Source organism: Ranitomeya imitator, chromosome 3 (assembly GCF_032444005.1).
Source record: "Ranitomeya imitator isolate aRanImi1 chromosome 3, aRanImi1.pri, whole genome shotgun sequence".
Lineage (NCBI taxonomy): Eukaryota > Metazoa > Chordata > Amphibia > Anura > Dendrobatidae > Ranitomeya > Ranitomeya imitator.
This window is the reverse complement of record NC_091284.1, coordinates 430,529,213-430,550,189: the sequence shown is the minus strand read 5'-3', so window position 1 is coordinate 430,550,189 and position 20,977 is coordinate 430,529,213. Positions and strand designations below refer to the sequence as shown.

General features: G+C 45.0%; 1 protein-coding gene across 1 annotated transcript in view; it reads left to right on the top strand.

Moving 5' to 3' along the window:
• TMEM120A (transmembrane protein 120A) overlaps positions 1 to 20,977 on the top strand; it is an 87,306-nt gene that overhangs the window by 28,844 nt on the left and 37,485 nt on the right. Inside the window, exons 2-6 of the mRNA XM_069757280.1 lie at positions 3,530 to 3,648; positions 5,714 to 5,824; positions 7,962 to 8,021; positions 9,047 to 9,142; positions 9,294 to 9,383. Of these exons, the coding sequence (XP_069613381.1) occupies positions 3,530 to 3,648; positions 5,714 to 5,824; positions 7,962 to 8,021; positions 9,047 to 9,142; positions 9,294 to 9,383 (476 nt within the window). The remainder of the gene's footprint in view (positions 1 to 3,529; positions 3,649 to 5,713; positions 5,825 to 7,961; positions 8,022 to 9,046; positions 9,143 to 9,293; positions 9,384 to 20,977) is intronic.

Genomic DNA, 20,977 nt, shown 5'->3' with positions numbered 1-20,977 from the left:
CAGGTCGGATTGGCACCGACTTTCATGACGCCTACATGGCGTCATGGGTAGGGAAGGGGTTAAAGGATTTTTTGAGGCCACTGGTGACTGGTCGCCCTCCTTTATCGGAGCCGGCGATTAATATTTTATGCAACTCCGGTCATAGCATATTTTGGTCTACCCAATATACCGTATCTACCAGTGGTGTAATAACAATTTCAAAATGATAAAATCCCCTTACATGAGCAAATGGAAATCTACTTTGAATCTTTCTGTAGCTCTAGATGATTGGGAACTGGCCATGTCCTTGACTTATTCTGCCACCATGTCCATGGCTCTTCATGAGTCTTATTTTAAGCTTATCTCTAGGTGGTATTATTCACCGTCTCGCTTAGCTTTTATTAATCCTTCCAATTCCTCTCTCTGCTTGAGGGATTGTGGACATTATGGTAGCCTTTCCCATTTGTTTTGGTTTTGTCCACATATTAGACCTTTTTGGGATGAAATCTCTTCTCTTATTTCTATGATATTAAAACGTTCGGATTTTTCTCTGTCTCAGTTGGCCCTGCTTTCATTGAATGCAGATCAATTGACTCCATCGTTTAGGAAACTTGTTATACATCTGCTTTTAATTTTTAAGAATGCTATTGCTTTTTTTGGGGAAATCTTCTAAAATACCCTCTTCACAAGAAATTATTGACAAACTGGCTTTGCATAAGTCCTATGAACACAAATTGGCGTTACTGAATGGCTGCTTTCCTTCCTTTTTGAAAAAATGGTCTCGCTGGCTGGAAATATTTCCATAAGAATTTACTGTAGTTATTGTTTTTTTATTTTATTCTAATTTTATTTTTATGCTTCATGAATGTTTCATTCCATTGCATTTATGTTAACCTTGCTCTCTGTCTTGTTTTGATTGAAAATGTTAATAAAATTGTATAGAAAAACAGCCACTGATATAGTGACACTTAGGCTAAGTTCACATTAGCATTTGAGTCCGCGGTGTGGGGCTGCGGACTTCTTTCCTTAAGCTCCGCCTACTTCCGCATGCATCCTGCGTACCTATCTTTAACATTGGGTACAAAGGGACATGCGTGTGTGCGGATGCATCCGCATGCGTCGTTTTGACGTGCCTGCCGAACGCAAGAAAGTGCAACATGTGCATGCACGGAGCTAAGGAAAAAAAGTCCACAGCACCACGCTGCGGACTCAAACGCTAATGTGAACCCGGCCTTAGTTCGCTAGTAGCTAGTCATACCCATGGATACCTAAGGTTCTGCAATGCCTGCACATGAGGAAAGAGACATAGTGAATCAGAAAAACTATACTACATTTCTAATTGGAGGTATTTGCTAATATTATTACACATTGGGACAGGATCTTGGAGGTGGGAATACCTCATTTAATAGAGAAGAGGGGGGGGAGTGGGATTAGGCAATAAAGATGAGAAAAGTGTGGTGGAAAAACACCATAACGGTAATTAATCCTAAAATGACTGGGCCTGGGACCCCGTGTGTCCCCCTAGCTAAGGGCTTTCGTGGGGCCTTGTCATTCTGTGAGACACATGTGGCGCGAACATGCTCACTGCGCCCTTAGATTAATTGGGGTTGCTTATGAGGAGTTCTGCTGTTGTGGCACCTCAGGGGCTCCGCCAATGTGACATGGCACCCTCAAATCATTCCCGCATAATCTGAACTCCAATAATGCGCTCCTTTCCTTCTGAGCCTTACAATGTGCCTCAAAAGTAGTTTTTTTTGTTTGGTTTTTTTACCACATATGGGGTATTGGCGTACTCAGGAGAAGTTGTGTAACGTTTCATTTTCTCCTATTCTCCTTTTTGAAAATCGAAAATTTGGAGCCAAAGCAACATTTTAGTGGAAAAAATTGTAATCTACTATTGACTCAGCCCAATGTTACACAATTCTGTGAATTGCCTTAGGGTATGTTCACACGTTCCTGATTTCCATCCTTTTTTTTTTCAGGACTGTTTTTTAAAAAACTGCAGCTCTTGGCAGAAAACGCAGGTCCTTTTTTTGGTCCTTTTTTGGTCCTTTTTTGATGCGTTTTTTGATGCAGTTTTCTAGCCAGAGTCTGTGTGTTTTCTAGGAATTTTTTTAGGGTTAAAATGGCTGAAAATACCCTACCCCTAACCCTACCCCTAACCCTAACCCTATTCTAACCTTAGTGAAAAAAAAAAAATTCTTTATTTTTTTTATTGTCCCTACCTATGGGGGTGACAAAGGGGGGGGGGGGGGGGTCATTTACTATTTTTTTTTTTATTTTGATCACTGAGATAGGTTATATCTCAGTGATCAAAATGCACTTTGTAACGAATCTGCTGGCCGGCAGATTCGGCGGGCGCACTGCGCATGCGCCCGCCATTTTGCAAGATGGCGGCGCCCAGGGAGAAGACGGCCGGACGGACACTGGGAGGCCGGGTAAGTATAAGGGGGGGAGATTAGGGCACGGGGGGGGCATCGGAGCACGGGGGGGCATCGGAGCACGGGGGGGTGACATCGGAGCACAGGGGAGGGGCATCGGAGCATGGGGGGGTGGGATCGGGGCAGCCACACTCCACCCACGCACTTCCGCCCGCTTCCCCGCACTTCCTGCTGCAGCGGTTCTGCACCACGAACCGCAATAAAACCCGCAGATCTATTTTTGATCTGCGGGTTTGACCTCACAATGGAGGTCTATGGGTGCAGAACCGCTGCTGTTTTACAAAAAGAAGTGACATGGTACTTCTTTTTTACCGCAGCTAATCAGTGCGTTTTTTTTTTTTCAATTCAGGACCATGTGCACAGTGGGTCCTGTTTTCCATAGGGTACAGTGTACTGTACCCTGCATGGAAAACAGCCGCGGAACCGCAGCGGCAAAACCGCTGCGTTTCTGCGGTAAAAAACGCACTGTGTGAACATGGCCTTAGGGTAAAAAATGCTCAAAACACCCCGAGATTAACTCCTCAACTGTTTTAGAGCTGTGATTTTGTGGAAATGAATTGCCAAGTCATTTGCAACTTGCATTAAAGTCTATGGTAATTGAGTTAAGTACAACTTGCAGTCAGCCACAGAAAATCCAACACCATTGGAAACGCTTACCACTCTGTCAGTCACCGCAGGTCAAAGTGCAACATAATAGGACATCATTCGAAGCCTGTACGTGTGACCTAATCACACCATAACCACACTGTTCAATCAGGGCTGCGAAGTCGTGGAGTCAGTCGGAGCCCATTTTGGTGGAGTCGGTGTAATGGAAATTGAGGAGTCGGAGGTTTGGCTTACCAACTCCACAGCCCTTTGTTCAGTACTGTCATCACTACTGCATCGTCCTGTCACAGAGGGAAGCATCAAGTGCCTGACAGGTTCCTTTAAACTTTTCAGGAGTTTCATCTTTTTTTCTGTGTTGGGTAGGTTGTCTGACTTCTGAGATATATGCTCATTCCGTCTTCATTCCTCAGCTATCTGTATCCAATTGCTCTAATGTCTTGTGTGTTTACACCCATGGCAATGTCACCTTGGATTCTAGCAGTAATTTGTGTGTGATTTATTAGGAGACCCATCGTTCGTACAAGCAGAAGTTGGAGGAACTAACAAAGCTGCAGACACGGTGTTCCAGCTCCATTACCCAGCAGAAGAAAAAGCTGAAAGACCTGTCACTGGAACTGAAGAAGTATGTAATGGCCTCGCTTCTGGGAATTAAACAGCAGATGCTATAATTGTTCACACCAAAGACGTGCTGTAATTACTTAGACATGTTCCTTGCCAGAGCAAGCCGAGAGAATGGCCCTGGCAGAGCACAAAACCTTTTCTTTGTGTCAGTAAAAAACAAAAAAGTGCGCGGAGACCTATGTAAAGCACATAGGATAATTCTGGTCCATAATCCCTATTGGGGTATTTAGGCCATTATACCCGAGCAGATTTCACATATACTCATTAGCTCCCAATATAGAAAACATGGCACAAATTTGCATTGCAATTTCTAAAAATAAGGTTAGGGCTACCCGAAGAATTTTGCTGCAACATATATCATGCAGCCAAGGGTATCATCACAGTGCAATAAAAGTGAATTGGGTCCCATTGCAACCCCAAGGGTACTGCGACAAGCAAATCACAAGAGGTCCAACCCTGTCTGTCTCTGGTTTTTTTTTTTTTGGTTTTTTTTTATTGTTTTTTTTTTTTTTGTGACCTGCTTGTCTGTCGTACATCATCCAGGTTTGGCCATTCACTTCTATTGTGTTGTGATGTAGTAGCGGCACCGTGCAAACCTGGGTCGTGCAACAGGTGTAATCGACAAAGTAGCCATAGCCAGAACACCACAGCTTTCATTAGGCATATCAGCTGATTGCCTTCGACTTCAGTTGCCAGGAACCTGTGCACACATAACCATGGGCAGCGCAGTTTACCTCAGGCTTTCCAATTATGTTTTACATTTTATTGTACAGTACTCAGGTTCCCTTAAAGCACTAATCTGGTCAGATGATGCAAATATAGGGTCAATCTGCAGGTTAACGATGATAGGAAGGTGCTCGGACGCAATACTGTAAGTGCGACAGCTAGGAGAAAATGAACTTTTTTTTCTCCCAGGAGCCGCCAGCTTACAGTCATACAGGCATGTCCGCGTAACTGCAGTCATCGCTCATTATACTGTGAGTGGCGGCTGTAAGCACACCTTGACACTTTGACTGACAGCTTTGCTCACAGTGTATTGAGCAGTGATGGTAGCCGCATCAGCACGTCTGCATGACTGATAACTGGGAGCCACCGGTTTTCAGTCATGCAGACGTGTTGGTGCTGCTGCCATCACTGCCAAGGTGTGCTTACAGCCGCCGCTCACAGTATAATGAGCCATGACTGTAGTCACGCTGGCAAGTCTGCATGACTGAAAACCGGTGGCTCACAGGGGAAATAAAGTCAATGTTCTCCCTGGTACCACACTTTCGGTACTGCGGCCCGGCACCTTCCTATAATATCGCTTTTAACCTGCACATCAACACTGTGTCTGTAAGGAAATAGTGATAGCCAACGTAACAGGTTTCCTTTGAAGAAAAGATCATTTTAAGGGATGTTTTTTGGCCAGTGTTACATACCAGCCATGGCAGCAGTGTCTGCTAGACAGCTCCTCTCTGGCTTCTAATCACACAGCTCTGCTTGATTGACGCTGTTTTCTCACTAATTGTCAGTTTTGGGAGAATCTAGAGGACAAAGCAGAGAAAATGCTGCAGCGAAACAAATACCGCTGCAGATTAAGATGTGTAAGGCTATGTGCACACGTCAGGATTTCTGCCAGAAATTTTCCTGACAAAAACCTGACATTTCTGCAAGAAATCCGCATGAGTTTTTTTTTTTTCGCGTTTTTTTTTTTTTTTGCAGTTTTGATGCGTTTTTGATGCGTTTTTTCTTGCCTTTTTTCCAAATGCATAGGATAGCGGGAAAACCGCGAAAAGAACCCGCAAAATTAATGAACATGCTGCTTTTTTTTTAACCGCGATGCGTTTTTTTTTTTCGCGGAAAAAAACACATCATGTGCACAAAAATTGCAGAATGCATTCTAAATGATAGAATGCATAATGTATGCGTTTTTAATGAGTTTTTATCGCGAAAAAACCTGAACGTGTGCACATACCCTAAATGATGCAGCAAAGCAGCACATTCATACTCCACCTTTTTGCATAAAATCCGCAGTAACATCCACAGCGTAAATTACACTGAGGATATTTTCTTTTGTATTCAAACAGGATAAAGAACACACAAGAAAATGAAGACCAAATTACGGAAATTAAAGAAACTATGAAATTGAGAGAGAAGGCATTTTTTGAAATGGAGTCTTTCCTCCCTAAGAAAAATGGGTAAAAATGAAGAATTGTGATAGTCAGTTGCTTTAAATATACAGCAGCAATGTAGAATGCAATACTCGCTAAGGCCGGTTTCACACGTCAGTGTCTCCGGTACGTGAGGTGACAGTTTCCTCACGTACCGGAGCCACTGACACACGTAAACACATTAAAATCAATGCATCTGTGCAGATGTCATTGATTTTTTTTGCGGACCGTGTCTCCGTGTGCCAAACACGGAGACATGTCAGTGTTCGTGGGAGCGCACGGATTACACGGACCCATTAAAGTCAATGGGTCCGTGTAAAACACGTACCGCACACGGATGTTGTCCGTGTGCCGTGCAGGAGACAGCGCTACATTGAGCGCTGTCCCCCCCCCCCCCCCACACACTGGTGCTGAAGCCGCGATTCATATCTTCCCTGCAGCATCTTTTGCTGTAGAGAAGATATGAATAATTGTGCGTAAAATAAAGCTCCATGTCCCCACCCCCCTCCCACCCCCTATGCAGCTCCCTCGCAGCGTCCTGTCCTGGCCACACCTTCTACTGTATGAGCGGTCACGTGGGGCCGCTCATTTATAGTAATGAATATACGGCTCCACCCCTATGGGAGGTGGAGCCGCATATTCATGACTGTAATTGGTGGCCCCACGTGACCGCTCATACAGTAGAAGGTGTGGCCAGGACAGGAAGCAGCGCCAGCCAGCAAGGGAGCTGGGTGAGTATTTTCATCACAGCGGGGGGGCGCACAGGGGGTGGGAGGGGGTTGGGGACCTGGATCTTGATTTTACACACAATTATTCATATCTTCTCTACAGCAAACGCTGCTGCAGGGAAGATATGAATTGCGGCTTCAGCACCAGATGCAGGGGACAGCGCTAAACTTTAGTACTGTCTCCGGCACGGTGCGTGTGGTACCCAGTGGGCACACGGGCGGCACACGTGTGCCACACTGATGTGCCACAGAAACGGATCGGCACACGGATAATTCCGGTACCGATTTTTTTTTTTTTTTTTTTTTCCCGGTACCGGAATTATCTGGACGTGCAAGACTGGCCTAAGTGTGTGCTTAGAAGGACCCCCAACTCAAATTACAAAGCACCTCCAAATCAAAGTGTAAGAACTAGTCCACAAGATAATAGTTAATTATTCTACAATACCATATATAATTAAATGTGTTTTTTTCTTTTTCCAAGGCATTGATGACCGTCATTGTATAGTAATGCCTGCTCTTATTGGACCAGTACTGTTGTCCAGCTTTCTTTTGACTACCTTGATGGACCCTAAGCTATCAGTCAGGGGAGGAATAATGGGAATAATGTCAGATATGCAATATTTAGATGAGTCCGTAGACGAGTTCTCAGAAGAAACCCCTTTCCTAATTATCGGCACGTTTACCGAGGCCACCAGTCACCCGAAAATAGAGCTTCTTACACGCATGCATAAAATTCAATATCGGCAGCACATCACCACATGTAAATAGGACATGGGCTGCTGCCAACATGATACCACAGTGCTCCCTAACTCCGGTCCTCAAGAGCCACCAACAGGTCATGTTTTCAGGATTTCCTTAGTATTGCACAGGTGATAATTGCAACACCTGGACAGGCAAGAATTCAATCACCTATGCAAAACTAAGGAAATCCTGAAAACATGACCTGTTGGTGGCTCTTGAGGACTGGAGTTGGGGAACACTGTGATACCATATGGGAAAAATAATCATATTAAAAATCATTCTGCCTCCATTGTTATTTCGTCGGGCTGCGTAAGCAGTCCAGTAAGACCACCAAGCAACTTGTATAGAGGCCAATCGGCAGTCATTTAATGGAATGCTTCAACCCATAAAAATTAGCATATTAGCAAGATAAGTACTTTGTGTACTGGTGATAAAATTACACTGTGAAGAGCAGCTTATGTTTCTCAGTCTTGGTGCCTGTCCGATATTTCAGTGTTGGGTCCTGTAATAGGATGGGAATAGCCTTGTTTCCATGATCAGAGGCCGTGCTGTGTCCTGGTCTAGAACTTGTGAATAATATCCCATCTTGTTCAGTTGAGAGAGCGCTAGATCTCTCTCCATATACGATGTTTCATACTTGAGGAGCAGATGTACTGACTAGAAGACGTGACTTTGTCGAATGCTCTCTTTTTCAGATTGTACTTGAGTCTGGTATTGGGAAACGTAAATGTAACTCTCCTGAGCAAGCAGGCTAAGTAAGTAAACCTGCTTTCCTAGGGGCCTGTCTGTTTTCACTGGACTATTAAAGGGACCAAAAATGCTATTTACTTGCAGATATAGAATGAATCTGCAGGAGAATAGAGCTAAACTCCTGCCTGCATGCCCTACTGGAGCAGTGGTTACAGAGAGAAAATGAGCTTGCGTACTTCCTGTAGTCGCTTGCTTTCAGTTAACTTATGGGGCGGTGAAAGGAGCTATTCCAGTCACTGCGCACAATAAAGTGAGCGTGCCGTAATCACTCCCCAGCACTTAGGCATCCTGCTCTACACACACATGCACACACACGCTACGCAGCGTGCTGTAAGTGCCGGGGAGTGATTACAGTGTGCTCTCTCTATAGTGAGCAGTAACTATAACCTTTTCACAGCCCCGTTGACTAGAAGCGAGCAGCTATAGGGAGGATACCAGTTCATTTTCTCCCTGTAGCCGCAGCTCCAGTAGGGCAGACGGCATGATTGTAATGCGATTTACCTGCCAATAAACTCTGCAGTATGCTTGCATGCAAATAGCATTTTTAGACATGACAGTTATCTTTAAACACAATGACCTCCCAAAAAATACAAGGCCACAATGAATGTATAGTTCAATCAATATAATTTATTCAAAAAGTCACTAAAAAAAGCCTGAAGCTTTTATACATAATACATACAAAAGATGAAAACAATACAAAAAGTGCCTCCGATCATAATATCCAGATCACGTGCAAACATTAATAGAAGATAGCCACAATATAGGCACCATGCATTAGTATTAGTAGGGTGTACGCACTTTGAACCACATAGGTAATCTTCTTATAGAGATATATCATAAGTTTATATACGTAGTGTCAATGAATCAAGTACCCGCCCACCAGTCACCTAAACAAAACTGCCCATAGAATTTTTCTGACCTCCGTACTGCCTCTTGATCCGCAAGCCACCTGTAGATTTCACTGTGGCTTCAGTGGTCATGAGCCTGCTTTTCTTGATACTTCTGTAAATGGTTTATTGTTCTTTATCAGATTTGCTTACAAAGATGAATACGAGAAGTTCAAGTTGTACCTCACAATGATCCTGTTTGTCCTGTCCTTTGTCTGTCGTTTTCTTCTGAACTCCAGGTAGGTAAATGGTACATGTACACCCTGATTGTAAATGGGCACAGGAGCTATCGGACTGTGTGACCCTCCATGTGCCACTGACCTCTGTCTTCCATCTATTGGTTGTAGTTCATCAGTTTAATATTCATTTTTTTTTATTATTTCCTTTTAGGGTGACAGACGCCATGTTTAACTTCCTTCTGGTTTGGTATTACTGCACTCTTACCATCCGTGAAAGCATTTTAATAAACAACGGATCGAGGTCAGTTAGGTTTTTTTTTTCTACACATGAGAATTTTGATATACAGTGTGTCCGTAAAGTCATGGTGCACTTTTATAGTTTACATTTTGGCGCCTTTTCTCTGGCCCAATCATATAAGACCTGTTCATGAGGAGAGATAACCAGAACCAATCAAACAACACAAACTCATTTAAGCTGTTGCTGAGCCCAGTCAGATTAACCCCTGATAAACTGAACTGTGATTAATACACTGCCAGGTCTGTCATGATCCCAATGGCAGGGATCACTAAAGGACAAGCACAGATACAAACAAGCTCTAGGGCGATGGAACCTGAGCTGACCGCGACCCTGAACCTAACACACAAATAAAAGTAGCCGGGGAACGTGCCTACGATGATCCTAGACGTCTCGCTCCAGCCGAAGATCTAACTTCCCCTATTAGAAGAAACACAGACCTCTCTTGCCTCCAGAGAAATACCCCACAGAAATAGCAGCCCCCCACATATAATGACTGTGAAATGAGAGGAAGGCACATACGCAGTATGAAAACAGTTTCAGCAAAATGAGGCCCGCTAAAGCTAGATAGCAGAGGATACAAAAGTGAACTGCGCGGTCAGCGAAAAACCCTTCAAAAAACCATCCTGAAATTACTTGAACTCATGTGCCAACTCATGGTACATGAGGAGCAATTTCAGCCCACTAGAGCAACCAGCAGCAAAGAATCACATATCTGCAGGCTGGACTAAAAAACCAAATAAAGCAAAACACCAAAACAGGAAAATCCAAACTTAGCTTGACCAGAAGGTTCTAGGAGCAGGGAGCAGAGGTAACAAGACACACTGGATACATTGATAACCGGCGAGGAAATGCCAGCAAAGCCAGGTTAAATAGGAAACTCCCATATCCTGATGGAACAGGTGGAACCCAGAGACCCAGGAAAGACAAGTCACCCAGTACCATCAGCAACCACCAGAGGGAGCCCAAAAACAGAACTCACAACAGTACCCCCCCCTTGAGGAGGGGTCACCGAACCCTCACGAGAACCACCAGGGCGATCAGGATGAGCCCTATGAAAAGCGCGAACCAAATCATCAGCATGAACATCCGAGGCAACCACCCAAGAATTATCCTCCTGACCATAACCCTTCCACTTGACCAAATACTGGAGTTTCCGTCTGGAAACACGAGAATCCAAGATCTTCTCCACAACATACTCCAATTCTCCCTCCACCAGCACTGGAGCAGGAGGCTCAAGCGAAGGAACAACAGGTACCTCATACTTCCGCAACAACTACCGATGGAACACATTATGAATAGCAAACGATGCCGGGAGATCCAAACGAAACGACACAGGGTTAAGAATTTCCAAGATCCTATAGGGACCGATGAACCGAGGCTTGAACTTAGGAGAAGAGACCTTCATAGGAACAAAACGAGAAGACGACCACACCAAGTCCCCAACAAGAAGTCGAGGACCCACGCGGCGACGGCGATTAGCAAACTGCTGAGCCTTCTCCTGGGACAACTTCAAATTGTCCACCACATGACTCCAAATCCGATGCAACCTATCCACCACCATGTCCACTCCAGGACAATCAGAAGGTTCCACCTGACCAGAGGAAAAACGAGGATGAAACCCCGAATTACAAAAGAAAGGAGAAACCAAGGTAGCAGAACTAGCCCGATTATTAAGGGCAAACTCGGCCAGCGGCAAAAAGGTAACCCAGTCCTCCTGATCAGCAGAAACAAAACACCTTAAATAAGTTTCCAAGGTCTGATTAGTTCGTTCAGTCTGGCCATTCGTCTGAGGATGGAATGCAGACGAAAAGGACAAATCAATGCCCATCTTAGCACAGAACGTCCGCCAAAATCTAGACACAAACTGGGATCCCCTGTCAGAAACGATGTTCTCAGGAATCCCATGCAAACGAACCACATTCTGAAAAAACAGAGGGACCAACTCAGAGGAGGAAGGCAACTTAGGCAAGGGTACCAGATGAACCATTTTAGAAAAGCGATCACACACAACCCAGATGACGGACATTTTTTGAGAGACAGGGAGATCCGAAATAAAGTCCATGGAAATGTGCGTCCAAGGCCTCTTCGGGATAGGCAAAGGTGACAACAATCCACTGGCCCGAGAACAGCAAGGCTTAGCCCGAGCACAAACCTCACAAGACTGCACAAAAGAACGCACATCCCTCGACAAGGAAGGCCACCAAAAAGACCTGGCCACCAAGTCTCTAGTACCAAATATTCCAGGATGACCTGCCAACGCAGAAGAATGGACCTCGGAGATGACTCTACTGGTCCAATTATCCGGAACAAACAGTCTCTCAGGCGGACAACGATCAGGTTTACCCGCCTGAAACTCCTGCAAAGCACGTCGCAAGTCTGGGGAGACAGCAGACAAAATCACCCCATCCCTAAGGATACCAGAGGGCTCAGAATTTCCAAGGGAGTCAGGCACAAAACTCCTAGAAAGAGCATCCGCCTTCACATTCTTTGAACCTGGCAGGTATGAAACCACAAAATTGAAATGAGAGAAAAACAGTGACCAACGAGCCTGTCTAGGATTCAGACGCCTGGCAGACTCAAGGTAAATCAAATTTTTGTGATCAGTCAAGACCACCACACGATGTCTAGCACCCTCTAGCCAATGACGCCACTCCTCAAATACCCACTTCATGGCCAAAAGTTCCCGATTACCAACATCATAATTCCGCTCAGCCGGCGAAAACTTTCTAGAAAAAAACGCGCATGGCTTCATCACTGAGCCATCGGAGCTTCTCTGTGACAAAACCGCCCCCGCTCCAATCTCGGAAGCATCAACCTCAACCTGAAAAGGGAGCGAAACATCTGGCTGACGCAACACAGGAGCAGAAGAAAACCGGCGCTTAAGTTCCTGAAAGGCCTCCACAGCCGCAGGAGACCAATTAGCAACATCAGCACCCTTCTTAGTCAAATCCGTCAAAGGCTTAACAACACTAGAAAAATTAGTTATAAAACGACGATAGAAATTAGCAAAGCCCAAGAACTTCTGTAGACTCTTAAGAGATGTAGGCTGCGTCCAGTCACAAATAGCCTGAACCTTGACGGGATCCATCTCAATAGTAGAAGGGGAAAAAATATACCCCAAGAAAGAAATCTTCTGGACTCCAAAGAGACACTTTGAGCCTTTTACAAACAAGGAATTGGCCCGCAGGACCTGAAACACCTTCCTGACCTGCTGAACATGAGACTCCCAGTCATCAGAAAAAACCAAAATATCATCCAAATACACAATCATAAATTTATCCAGATATTCACGGAAAATATCGTGCATAAAGGACTGGAAGACTGAAGGAGCATTAGAAAGTCCGAAAGGCATTACCAAATACTCAAAATGGCCCTCAGGCGTATTAAATGCGGTTTTCCACTCATCACCTTTATTCGTATAAGATTATACGCACCCCGAAGATCAATCTTAGTGAACCATTTAGCCCCCTTAATGCGAGCAAACAAATCAGTCAACAATGGCAAAGGATACTGATATTTTACGGTAATCTTATTCAAAAGACGATAATCTATACAAGGCCTCAAGGAACCATCTTTTTTGGCCACGAAAAAAAAACCTGCTCCCAAAGGGGACAAAGATGGACGGATATGTCCCTTTTCCAAGGACTCCTTAACATAATCCCGCATAGCAGTATGCTCTGGCACTGACAGATTGAACAAACGACCTTTAGGAAATTTACTGCCTGGAATTAAATTTATAGCACAATCGCAATCCCTGTGAGGAGGAAGCAAACTGAGCTTAGGCTCCTCAAAAACATCCCGATAGTCAGACAAAAACACAGGAATCTCAGAAGGAGTAGATGAAGCGATAGAAATCGGAGGTGCATCATCATGAACCCCCTGACAACCCCAGCTTAACACAGACATTGATTTCCAGTCAAGGACTGGATTATGAGTTTGTAACCATGGCAGACCAAGCACTAGGACATCATGCAAATTATACAGTACCAGGAAGCGAATCACCTCCTGATGAACAGGAGTCATACGCATGGTCACTTGTGTCCAGTACTGAGGTTTATTCATAGCCAAAGGTGTAGAGTCAATTCCCTTCAAAGGAATAGGGACTTCCAGAGGCTCCAGACTAAACCCACAGCGATTGGCAAATGACCAATCCATAAGACTCAGGGCAGCGCCTGAATCCACATAGGCATCGACGGAAATGGATGATAATGAACAAATCAGAGTCACAGACAGAATGAACTTAGACTGTAAAGTACTAATGGCAACAGACTTATCAACCTTTTTTGTGCGTTTAGAGCATGCTGATATAACATGAGCTGAATCACCACAATAAAAGCACAACCTTTTTTTCCGCCTATAATTTTGCCGTTCACTTCTGGACTGAATTCTATCACATTGCATTATCTCAGGTGACGGTTCAGACGACACCGCCAAATGATGCACAGGTTTGCGCTCCCGTAAACGCCGATCAATCTGAATAGCCATAGTCATAGACTCATTCAGACCAGTAGGCGCAGGGAACCCCACCATAACATCTTTAATGGCCTCAGAAAGGCCATCTCTGAACTTTGCAGCCAGGGCGCACTCATTCCACTGAGTAAGCACCGACCACTTCCGAAATTTTTGACAATAAATTTCTGCTTCATCTTGCCCCTGAGAGAGGGCCAACAAAGCTTTTTCAGCCTGAATCTCTTGGTTAGGTTCCTCATAGAGCAAACCCAATGCCAGAAAAAACGCATCCGCGTGCCAATGGAAATGCCCAATCCTGAGGGTCACCCCGCAGGAAAGATATAATAATCCTGACTTGCTGAGCAGGGTCTCCAGAGGAGCGAGATTTCAAAGAAAGAAACAACTTGCAATTGTTCCTAAAATTCAGAAAACGAGATCTATCTCCAGAAAAAAACTCTGGGACAGGAATTCTAGGTTCAGACATAGGAGCATGTACAACAAAATCCTGTATATTTTGAACCTTAGCGGCAAGATTATTCAGGCTGGAAGCCAAACTCTGGACGTCCATGATAAACAGCTGGGATCAGAGCCATTCAAAGATTAAGAGGAGGAGGAAGTAGCCAGGCTGCAATAAGGCTAGGCAGCAAACTCTGAGGGAAAGAGAAAAAAAAAAAAAACTTCCTCAGACTACTTATCCTCCTACTTCAGCCAATACAATTAACACTTTGTGGGCCGGTTATACTGTCATGATCCCAATGGCAGGGGATCACTAAAGGACAAGCACAGATACAAACAAGCTCTAGGGCGATGGAACCTGAGCTGACCGCGACCCTGAACCTAACACAAATAAAAGTAGCCGGGGAACGTGCCTACGATGATCCTAGACGTCTCGCTCCAGCCGAAGATCTAACTTCCCCTATTAGAAGAAACACAGACCTCTCTTGCCTCCAGAGAAATACCCCACAGAAGTAGCAGCCCCCCACATATAATGACGGTGAAATGAGAGGAAGGCACATACGCAGTATGAAAACAGTTTCAGCAAAATGAGGCCCGCTAAAGCTAGATAGCAGAGGATACAAAAGTGAACTGCGCGGTCAGCGAAAAACCCTTCAAAAAACCATCCTGAAATTACTTGAACTCATGTGCCAACTCATGGTACATGAGGAGCAATTTCAGCCCACTAGAGCAACCAGCAGCAAAGAATCACATATCTGCAGGCTGGACTAAAAAACCAAATAAAGCAAAACACCAAAACAGGAAAATCCAAACTTAGCTTGACCAGAAGGTTCTAGGAGCAGGGAGCAGAGGTAACAAGACACACTGGATACATTGATAACCGGCGAGGAAATGCCAGCAAAGCCAGGTTAAATAGGAAACTCCCATATCCTGATGGAACAGGTGGAACCCAGAGACCCAGGAAAGACAAGTCACCCAGTACCATCAGCAACCACCAGAGGGAGCCCAAAAACAGAACTCACAACACAGGTCTGTGACATCATGCAACCACAAGCTTATGCTATCGTTTGGATGTGTGTAGGGCAACAAATGGAGCCCACATCAAACTGCACTGAATAGGTATGAAACTGGGAGAGTTTTTCTTTTATTTGGAGCAGATTTCACATTTCTATCATTTTTGTTGCTCTCCAGCGACTGGTCAAAAGTGCACCATGACTTTATAGACACACTATTTTATTTCCTTTGTATTATGTTTTTCGGAACTTACCTGAGACAAATTGTAACCCCATTCAGTTGTGAAGACTAAAGAAAATGAATAAATGGCATTTAAAGGTAGATTGTCACCAGATATATATACACATACTGTTAAAAAATTTTGCGATTTTTCACACTGGCCACTAAACTTCATACTAGACTCACACTTCCTGTTTGCTCCAGCAAACTTTTCAGTACTCTCATTATCATCACAGCCAGGTTCACAGTGAACAGTAACACTGTCCGAGGTCAGATCCCATGCTTTGATGCAGGGCTCCGCGGTGAGCCCGCATCAAAGCCGGGACATGTCAGCTGTTTTGAACAGCTGACATGTGCCCGTAATAGGCGCGGGCAGAATCGCGATCTGCCCGCACCTATTAACTAGTTAAATGCCGCTGTCAAACGCAGACAGCGGCATTTAACTACCACTTCCGGAAATGATCGCATCGCCGACCCCCGTCACATGATCGGAGGTCGGCGATGCTTCAGAATAGTAACCATAGAGGTCCTTGAGACCTCTATGGTTACTGATCCCCGGCAGCTGTGAGCGCCACCCTGTGGTCGGCGCTCACAGCACACCTGATTTTCAGCTACATAGCAGCGAACAGCAGATCGCTGCTATGTAGCAGAGCCGATCGTGCTATGCCAGCTTCTAGCCTCCCATGGAGGCTATTGAAGCATGGCAAAAGTAAAAAAAAAAAAAAAAAAAGTTAAAAAAAATGTGAAAAAAATAAAAAAAATATAAAAGTTTAAATCACCCCCCTTTCGCCCCAATCAAAATAAATGAATTAAAAAAAAAATCAAATCTACACATATTTGGTATCGCCGCGCTCAGAATCGCCCGATCTATCAATTAAAAAAAAGCATTAACCTGATCACTAAACGGCGTAGCGAGAAAAAAATGCGAAACGCCAGAATTACGTTTTTTTGGTCGCCGCGACATTGCATTAAAATGCAATAACTGGCGATCAAAAGAACGTATCTGCACCAAAATGCTATCATTAAAAACGTCATCTCGGCACGCAAAAAATAAGCCCTCAACCGACCCCAGATCATGAAAAATGGCGCAAATTTTTTTTTTAGCAAAGTTTAAAAATTTTTTTCACCACTTAGGTAAAAAATAACCTAGTCTTGTTAGGTGTCTATGAACTCGTAATGACCTGGAGAATCATAATGGCAGGTCAGTTTTAGCATTTAGTGAACCTAGCAAAAAAGCCAAACAAAAAACAAGTGTGGGATTGCACTTTTTTTGCAATTTCACCGCACTTGGAATTTTTTTCCCGTTTTCTAGTACAGGACATGGTAAAACCAATGTCGTTCAAAAGTACAACTCGTCCCGCAAAAAATAAGCCCTCACATGGCCAAATTGACGGAAAAATAAAAAAGTTATGCCTCTGGGAAGGAGGGGAGTGAAAAACGAACACGGGAAAAACGAAAAATCCCAAGGTCATGAAGGGGTTAATAATTTAAAATTTTTCTGTGGTTTCTGGTCCAGTGGGCGGTCCTATCAGCGACTGACAGCCATCTCTGTTTGCACACTTATGCAAATAAGCTGTCAGTCACTGATAGGACCGCCCACTGGACCAGAAATTCCAGAAAGAGGATTACATTTATTAAAACTATACTGAATCTTTTTTCATAAAACTGTATATCAATCTGCTCATCTCCCCCTGCTCTATGACATGATGCTGCAGATTGGACTGCATAGTGACTGGTTCCCTTTAAGGACTTGTCAGCATTTAGTACTTACCATATCTATTGTGCAATTACTAAAATGAAATTATGCCTTCTTTGATATTCCCTTTTAATAAATTCATTTTTCAGCAATGCACTGAATGTAAATTCCCAAATACAATTATTCAGAGTTCAAAGATAATCATCAGCAGCAATAAATCTTGTTAATCAAGGGTGCAATCACAGGATCCGACCAAATAGTCTATGGCTGTGTCACATGCTCCCACGCTTTGTCAAGATCTTATGATGTTCTAGAAAAGGAGGTATAAATAACATTTATATACACATGCTAGTACACAATGGCTTGGTGTATCTTTTTCATTTTAACCCCTTAGTGACAGACAATTTGGTGCTTATTAAGTCATATGGGTAATTTCGCAAAGCATCCTGGGAACGCAAGATGGTGGCAGCTGCGCGCCCATCTGCACAGCGCCGTTGGATCCCAGGAGGCCGAGAGACGGGACGCTGAGGAGCAGCAACCAGAATGGTGAGTATGTTAAACTACAAGGGGCCCTCGGAGTATGTTTTATTTTTTATTTTTTTAACCTGTGACATACGTGGCTCGGTAATATACTACGTCACTGTGCAATATACTACGTGGCTCTGTGCTGTATACTACGTGGCTGGACAATATACTACGTGGCTCTGTGCTGTGTACTACGTGGCTGGACAATATACTACGTCGCTGTGCAATATACTACGTGGCTCTGCTGTATACTACGTCGCGCCGTTGGATCCCAGGAGGCCGAGAGACGGGACGCTGAGGAGCAGCAACCAGAATGGTGAGTATGTTAAACTACAAGGGGCCCTCGGATCGTTAGGTGAGTATGTTTTATTTTTTATTTTTTTAACCTGTGACATACGTGGCTCGGTAATATACTACGTCACTGTGCAATATACTACATGGCTCTGTGCTGTATACTACGTGGCTGGCCAATATAATACGTGGCTCTGTGCTGTATACTATGTGGCTGGCCAATATACTACGTGGCTCTGTGCTGTATACTACGTGGCTGGACAATATACTACGTGGCTCTGTGCTGAGTACTACGTGGCTGGACAATATACTACGTCGCTGTGCAATATACTACGTGGCTCTGCTGTATACTACGTCGCGCCGTTGGATCCCAGGAGGCCGAGAGACGGGACGCTGAGGAGCAGCAACCAGAATGGTGAGTATGTTAAACTACAAGGGGCCCTCGGATCGTTAGGTGAGTATGTTTTATTTTTTATTTTTTTAACCTGTGACATACGTGGCTCGGTAATATACTACGTCACTGTGCAATATACTACATGGCTCTGTGCTGTATACTACGTGGCTGGCCAATATAATACGTGGCTCTGTGCTGTATACTATGTGGCTGGCCAATATACTACGTGGCTCTGTGCTGTATACTACGTGGCTGGACAATATACTACATGGCTCTGCTGTATACTACGTGGCTGGGCAATATACTACGTGGCTGGGCAATATACTACGTGGCTGGGCAATATACTACGTGGCTGGGCAATTAACTACGTGGCTGGGCAATATACTACGTGGCTGGGCAATATACTACGTGGCCATGCATATTCTAGAATACCCGATGCGTTAGAATCGGGCCACCATCTAGTATTCATATAAATAGTTTGGGGACTGATACCCTGCTTTTAGATTGCCTTTAACCCCTTAGCGACCGCCGATACGCCTTTTAACGGCGGCCGGTAAGGGTACTTAAACCACAGCGCTGTGGAAAAAGTAAATAGCGCCCCCCAGAGTCGGATTTTCTCCGGGGTCTCGGCTGCCGGGGGTAGCCGAGACCCCAGAGAACATGATTCGGGGGGGGGGGGGGGTTTACTGACCCCGCATTTGCGATTGTCGGTAATTAACCGTTTACTGGCGATCGCAAAAAAAACAAAACGCGATCTCTTTTTAATTTCTCTGTCCTCCGATGTGATCGCACATCAGAGGACAGAGAAAAGGGGTCCCAGATAGCCCCCTATCTCCCCCGGTGCTCCACGTGGCTCCCGGTGGGCGCCGCCATCTTCAAAATGGCGGGCGCATGCGCAGTGCGCCCGCCGGCCGGCACTGGGAGAATCTTTGGGGTCTCGGCTGCCGGGGGTAGCCGAGACCCCAAAGAACATGATCGGGGTCGGTTTTACCGACCCCTGTTTTGCAATTGCCGGTAATTAACTGTTTACCGGCGACCGCAAAAAAAAAAAAAATCAAAGTGTAATTCTCTGTCCTCTGATGTGATCGCACATCAGAGGACCGAGAAATAGGGGGATTCGGGGACCCTATCATACTCACCGGTGTCCCTGGATCCTCCTGCTGCTCCTCCTGGCTGCCGGGGAAAAGAAAATGGCGGGCGCATGCGCAGTGCGCCCGCCATCTATTGTCATTTGCCGGCCGACAGGAGAAGAGCAGTTGGGGCTAAAATTAGGGTTAGGGCTGGGGCTAAATTTAGGGTTAGGGTTGGGGCTAAATTCAGGGTTAGGGTTCTTTCACACTTACGTTGTTACGGGGCCGTCGCAATGCGTCGGCCCGACATACCGACACACGTTGTGAAAATTGTGCACAACGTGGGCAGCGGATGTAGTTTTTCAACGCATCCGCTGCCCAATCTATGTCCTGGGGAGGAGGGGACGGAGTTACGGCCACGCATGCGCGGTCAGAAATGGCGGACGCGATGTACAAAAAAATGTTACATTGAACGTTTCTTGTGCCGACGGTCTGCCAAAACACAACTGATCCAGTGCACGACGGACGCGACGTGTGGCCATCCGTCACCATCCGTCGGCAATACAGGTCTATGGGCAAAAAAACGCATCCTGCGGGCACATTTGGAGGATCCGTTTTATGTCCAAAACGACGGATTGCGACGGATGCCAAACGACGCAAGTGTGAAAGTAGCCTTAGGGTTAGGGTTGGGGCTAAAGTTAGGGCTAGGGTTGGGGCTAAAGTTAGGGTTAGATTTGTGGTTAGGGTTTGGATTAGAGTTGGTATTAGGGTTAGGGTTGGCATTATGGTTACGCTTGGGATTAGGGTTAGGTTTGGGATTAGGGTTAAGGTTAGGGTTGTGATTAGGGGTGTATTGGGATTAGGGTTAGGTTTGAGGTTAGGGTTGAGATTAGGATTAGGGGTGTGTTGGATTTAGGGTTTTGATTAGGGTTATGGTTAGGGTTGACATTAGGGTTGTTTTGGGGAAAGGGTTGTGATTATCGTTAGGGTTAGTGATTAGGATTATGGATCGGGTTGGGATTAGGGTTAGGGGTGTGTTGGGGTTAGGGTTGGAGCTAGAATTGGGGGGTTTCCACTGTTTAGTTACATCAGGGGGTCTCCAAACATGACAGCCAATTTTGCGCTCAAAAAGTCAAATGGTGCTCCCTCCCTTCTGAGCTCTGCCGTGCGCCCAAACAGTGGGTTACCCCCACATATGGGGCATCAGCGTACTCGGGATAAATTGGACAACAACTTTTGGGGTCCAATTTCTCCTGTTACCCTTGTGAAAATAAAAACTTGGGGGCTACAATATCTTTTTTGTGGAAAAAAAAATATTTTTGTATTTTCACGACTCTGCATTCTAAACTTCTGTGAAGCACTTGGGCATTCAAAGTTCTCATCACACATCTAGATAAGTTCCATGGAGGGTCTAGTTTCCAAAATGTCGTCACTTGTGGGGGGTTTCCACTATTCAGGTACATCAGGGGCTCTGCAATCGCAA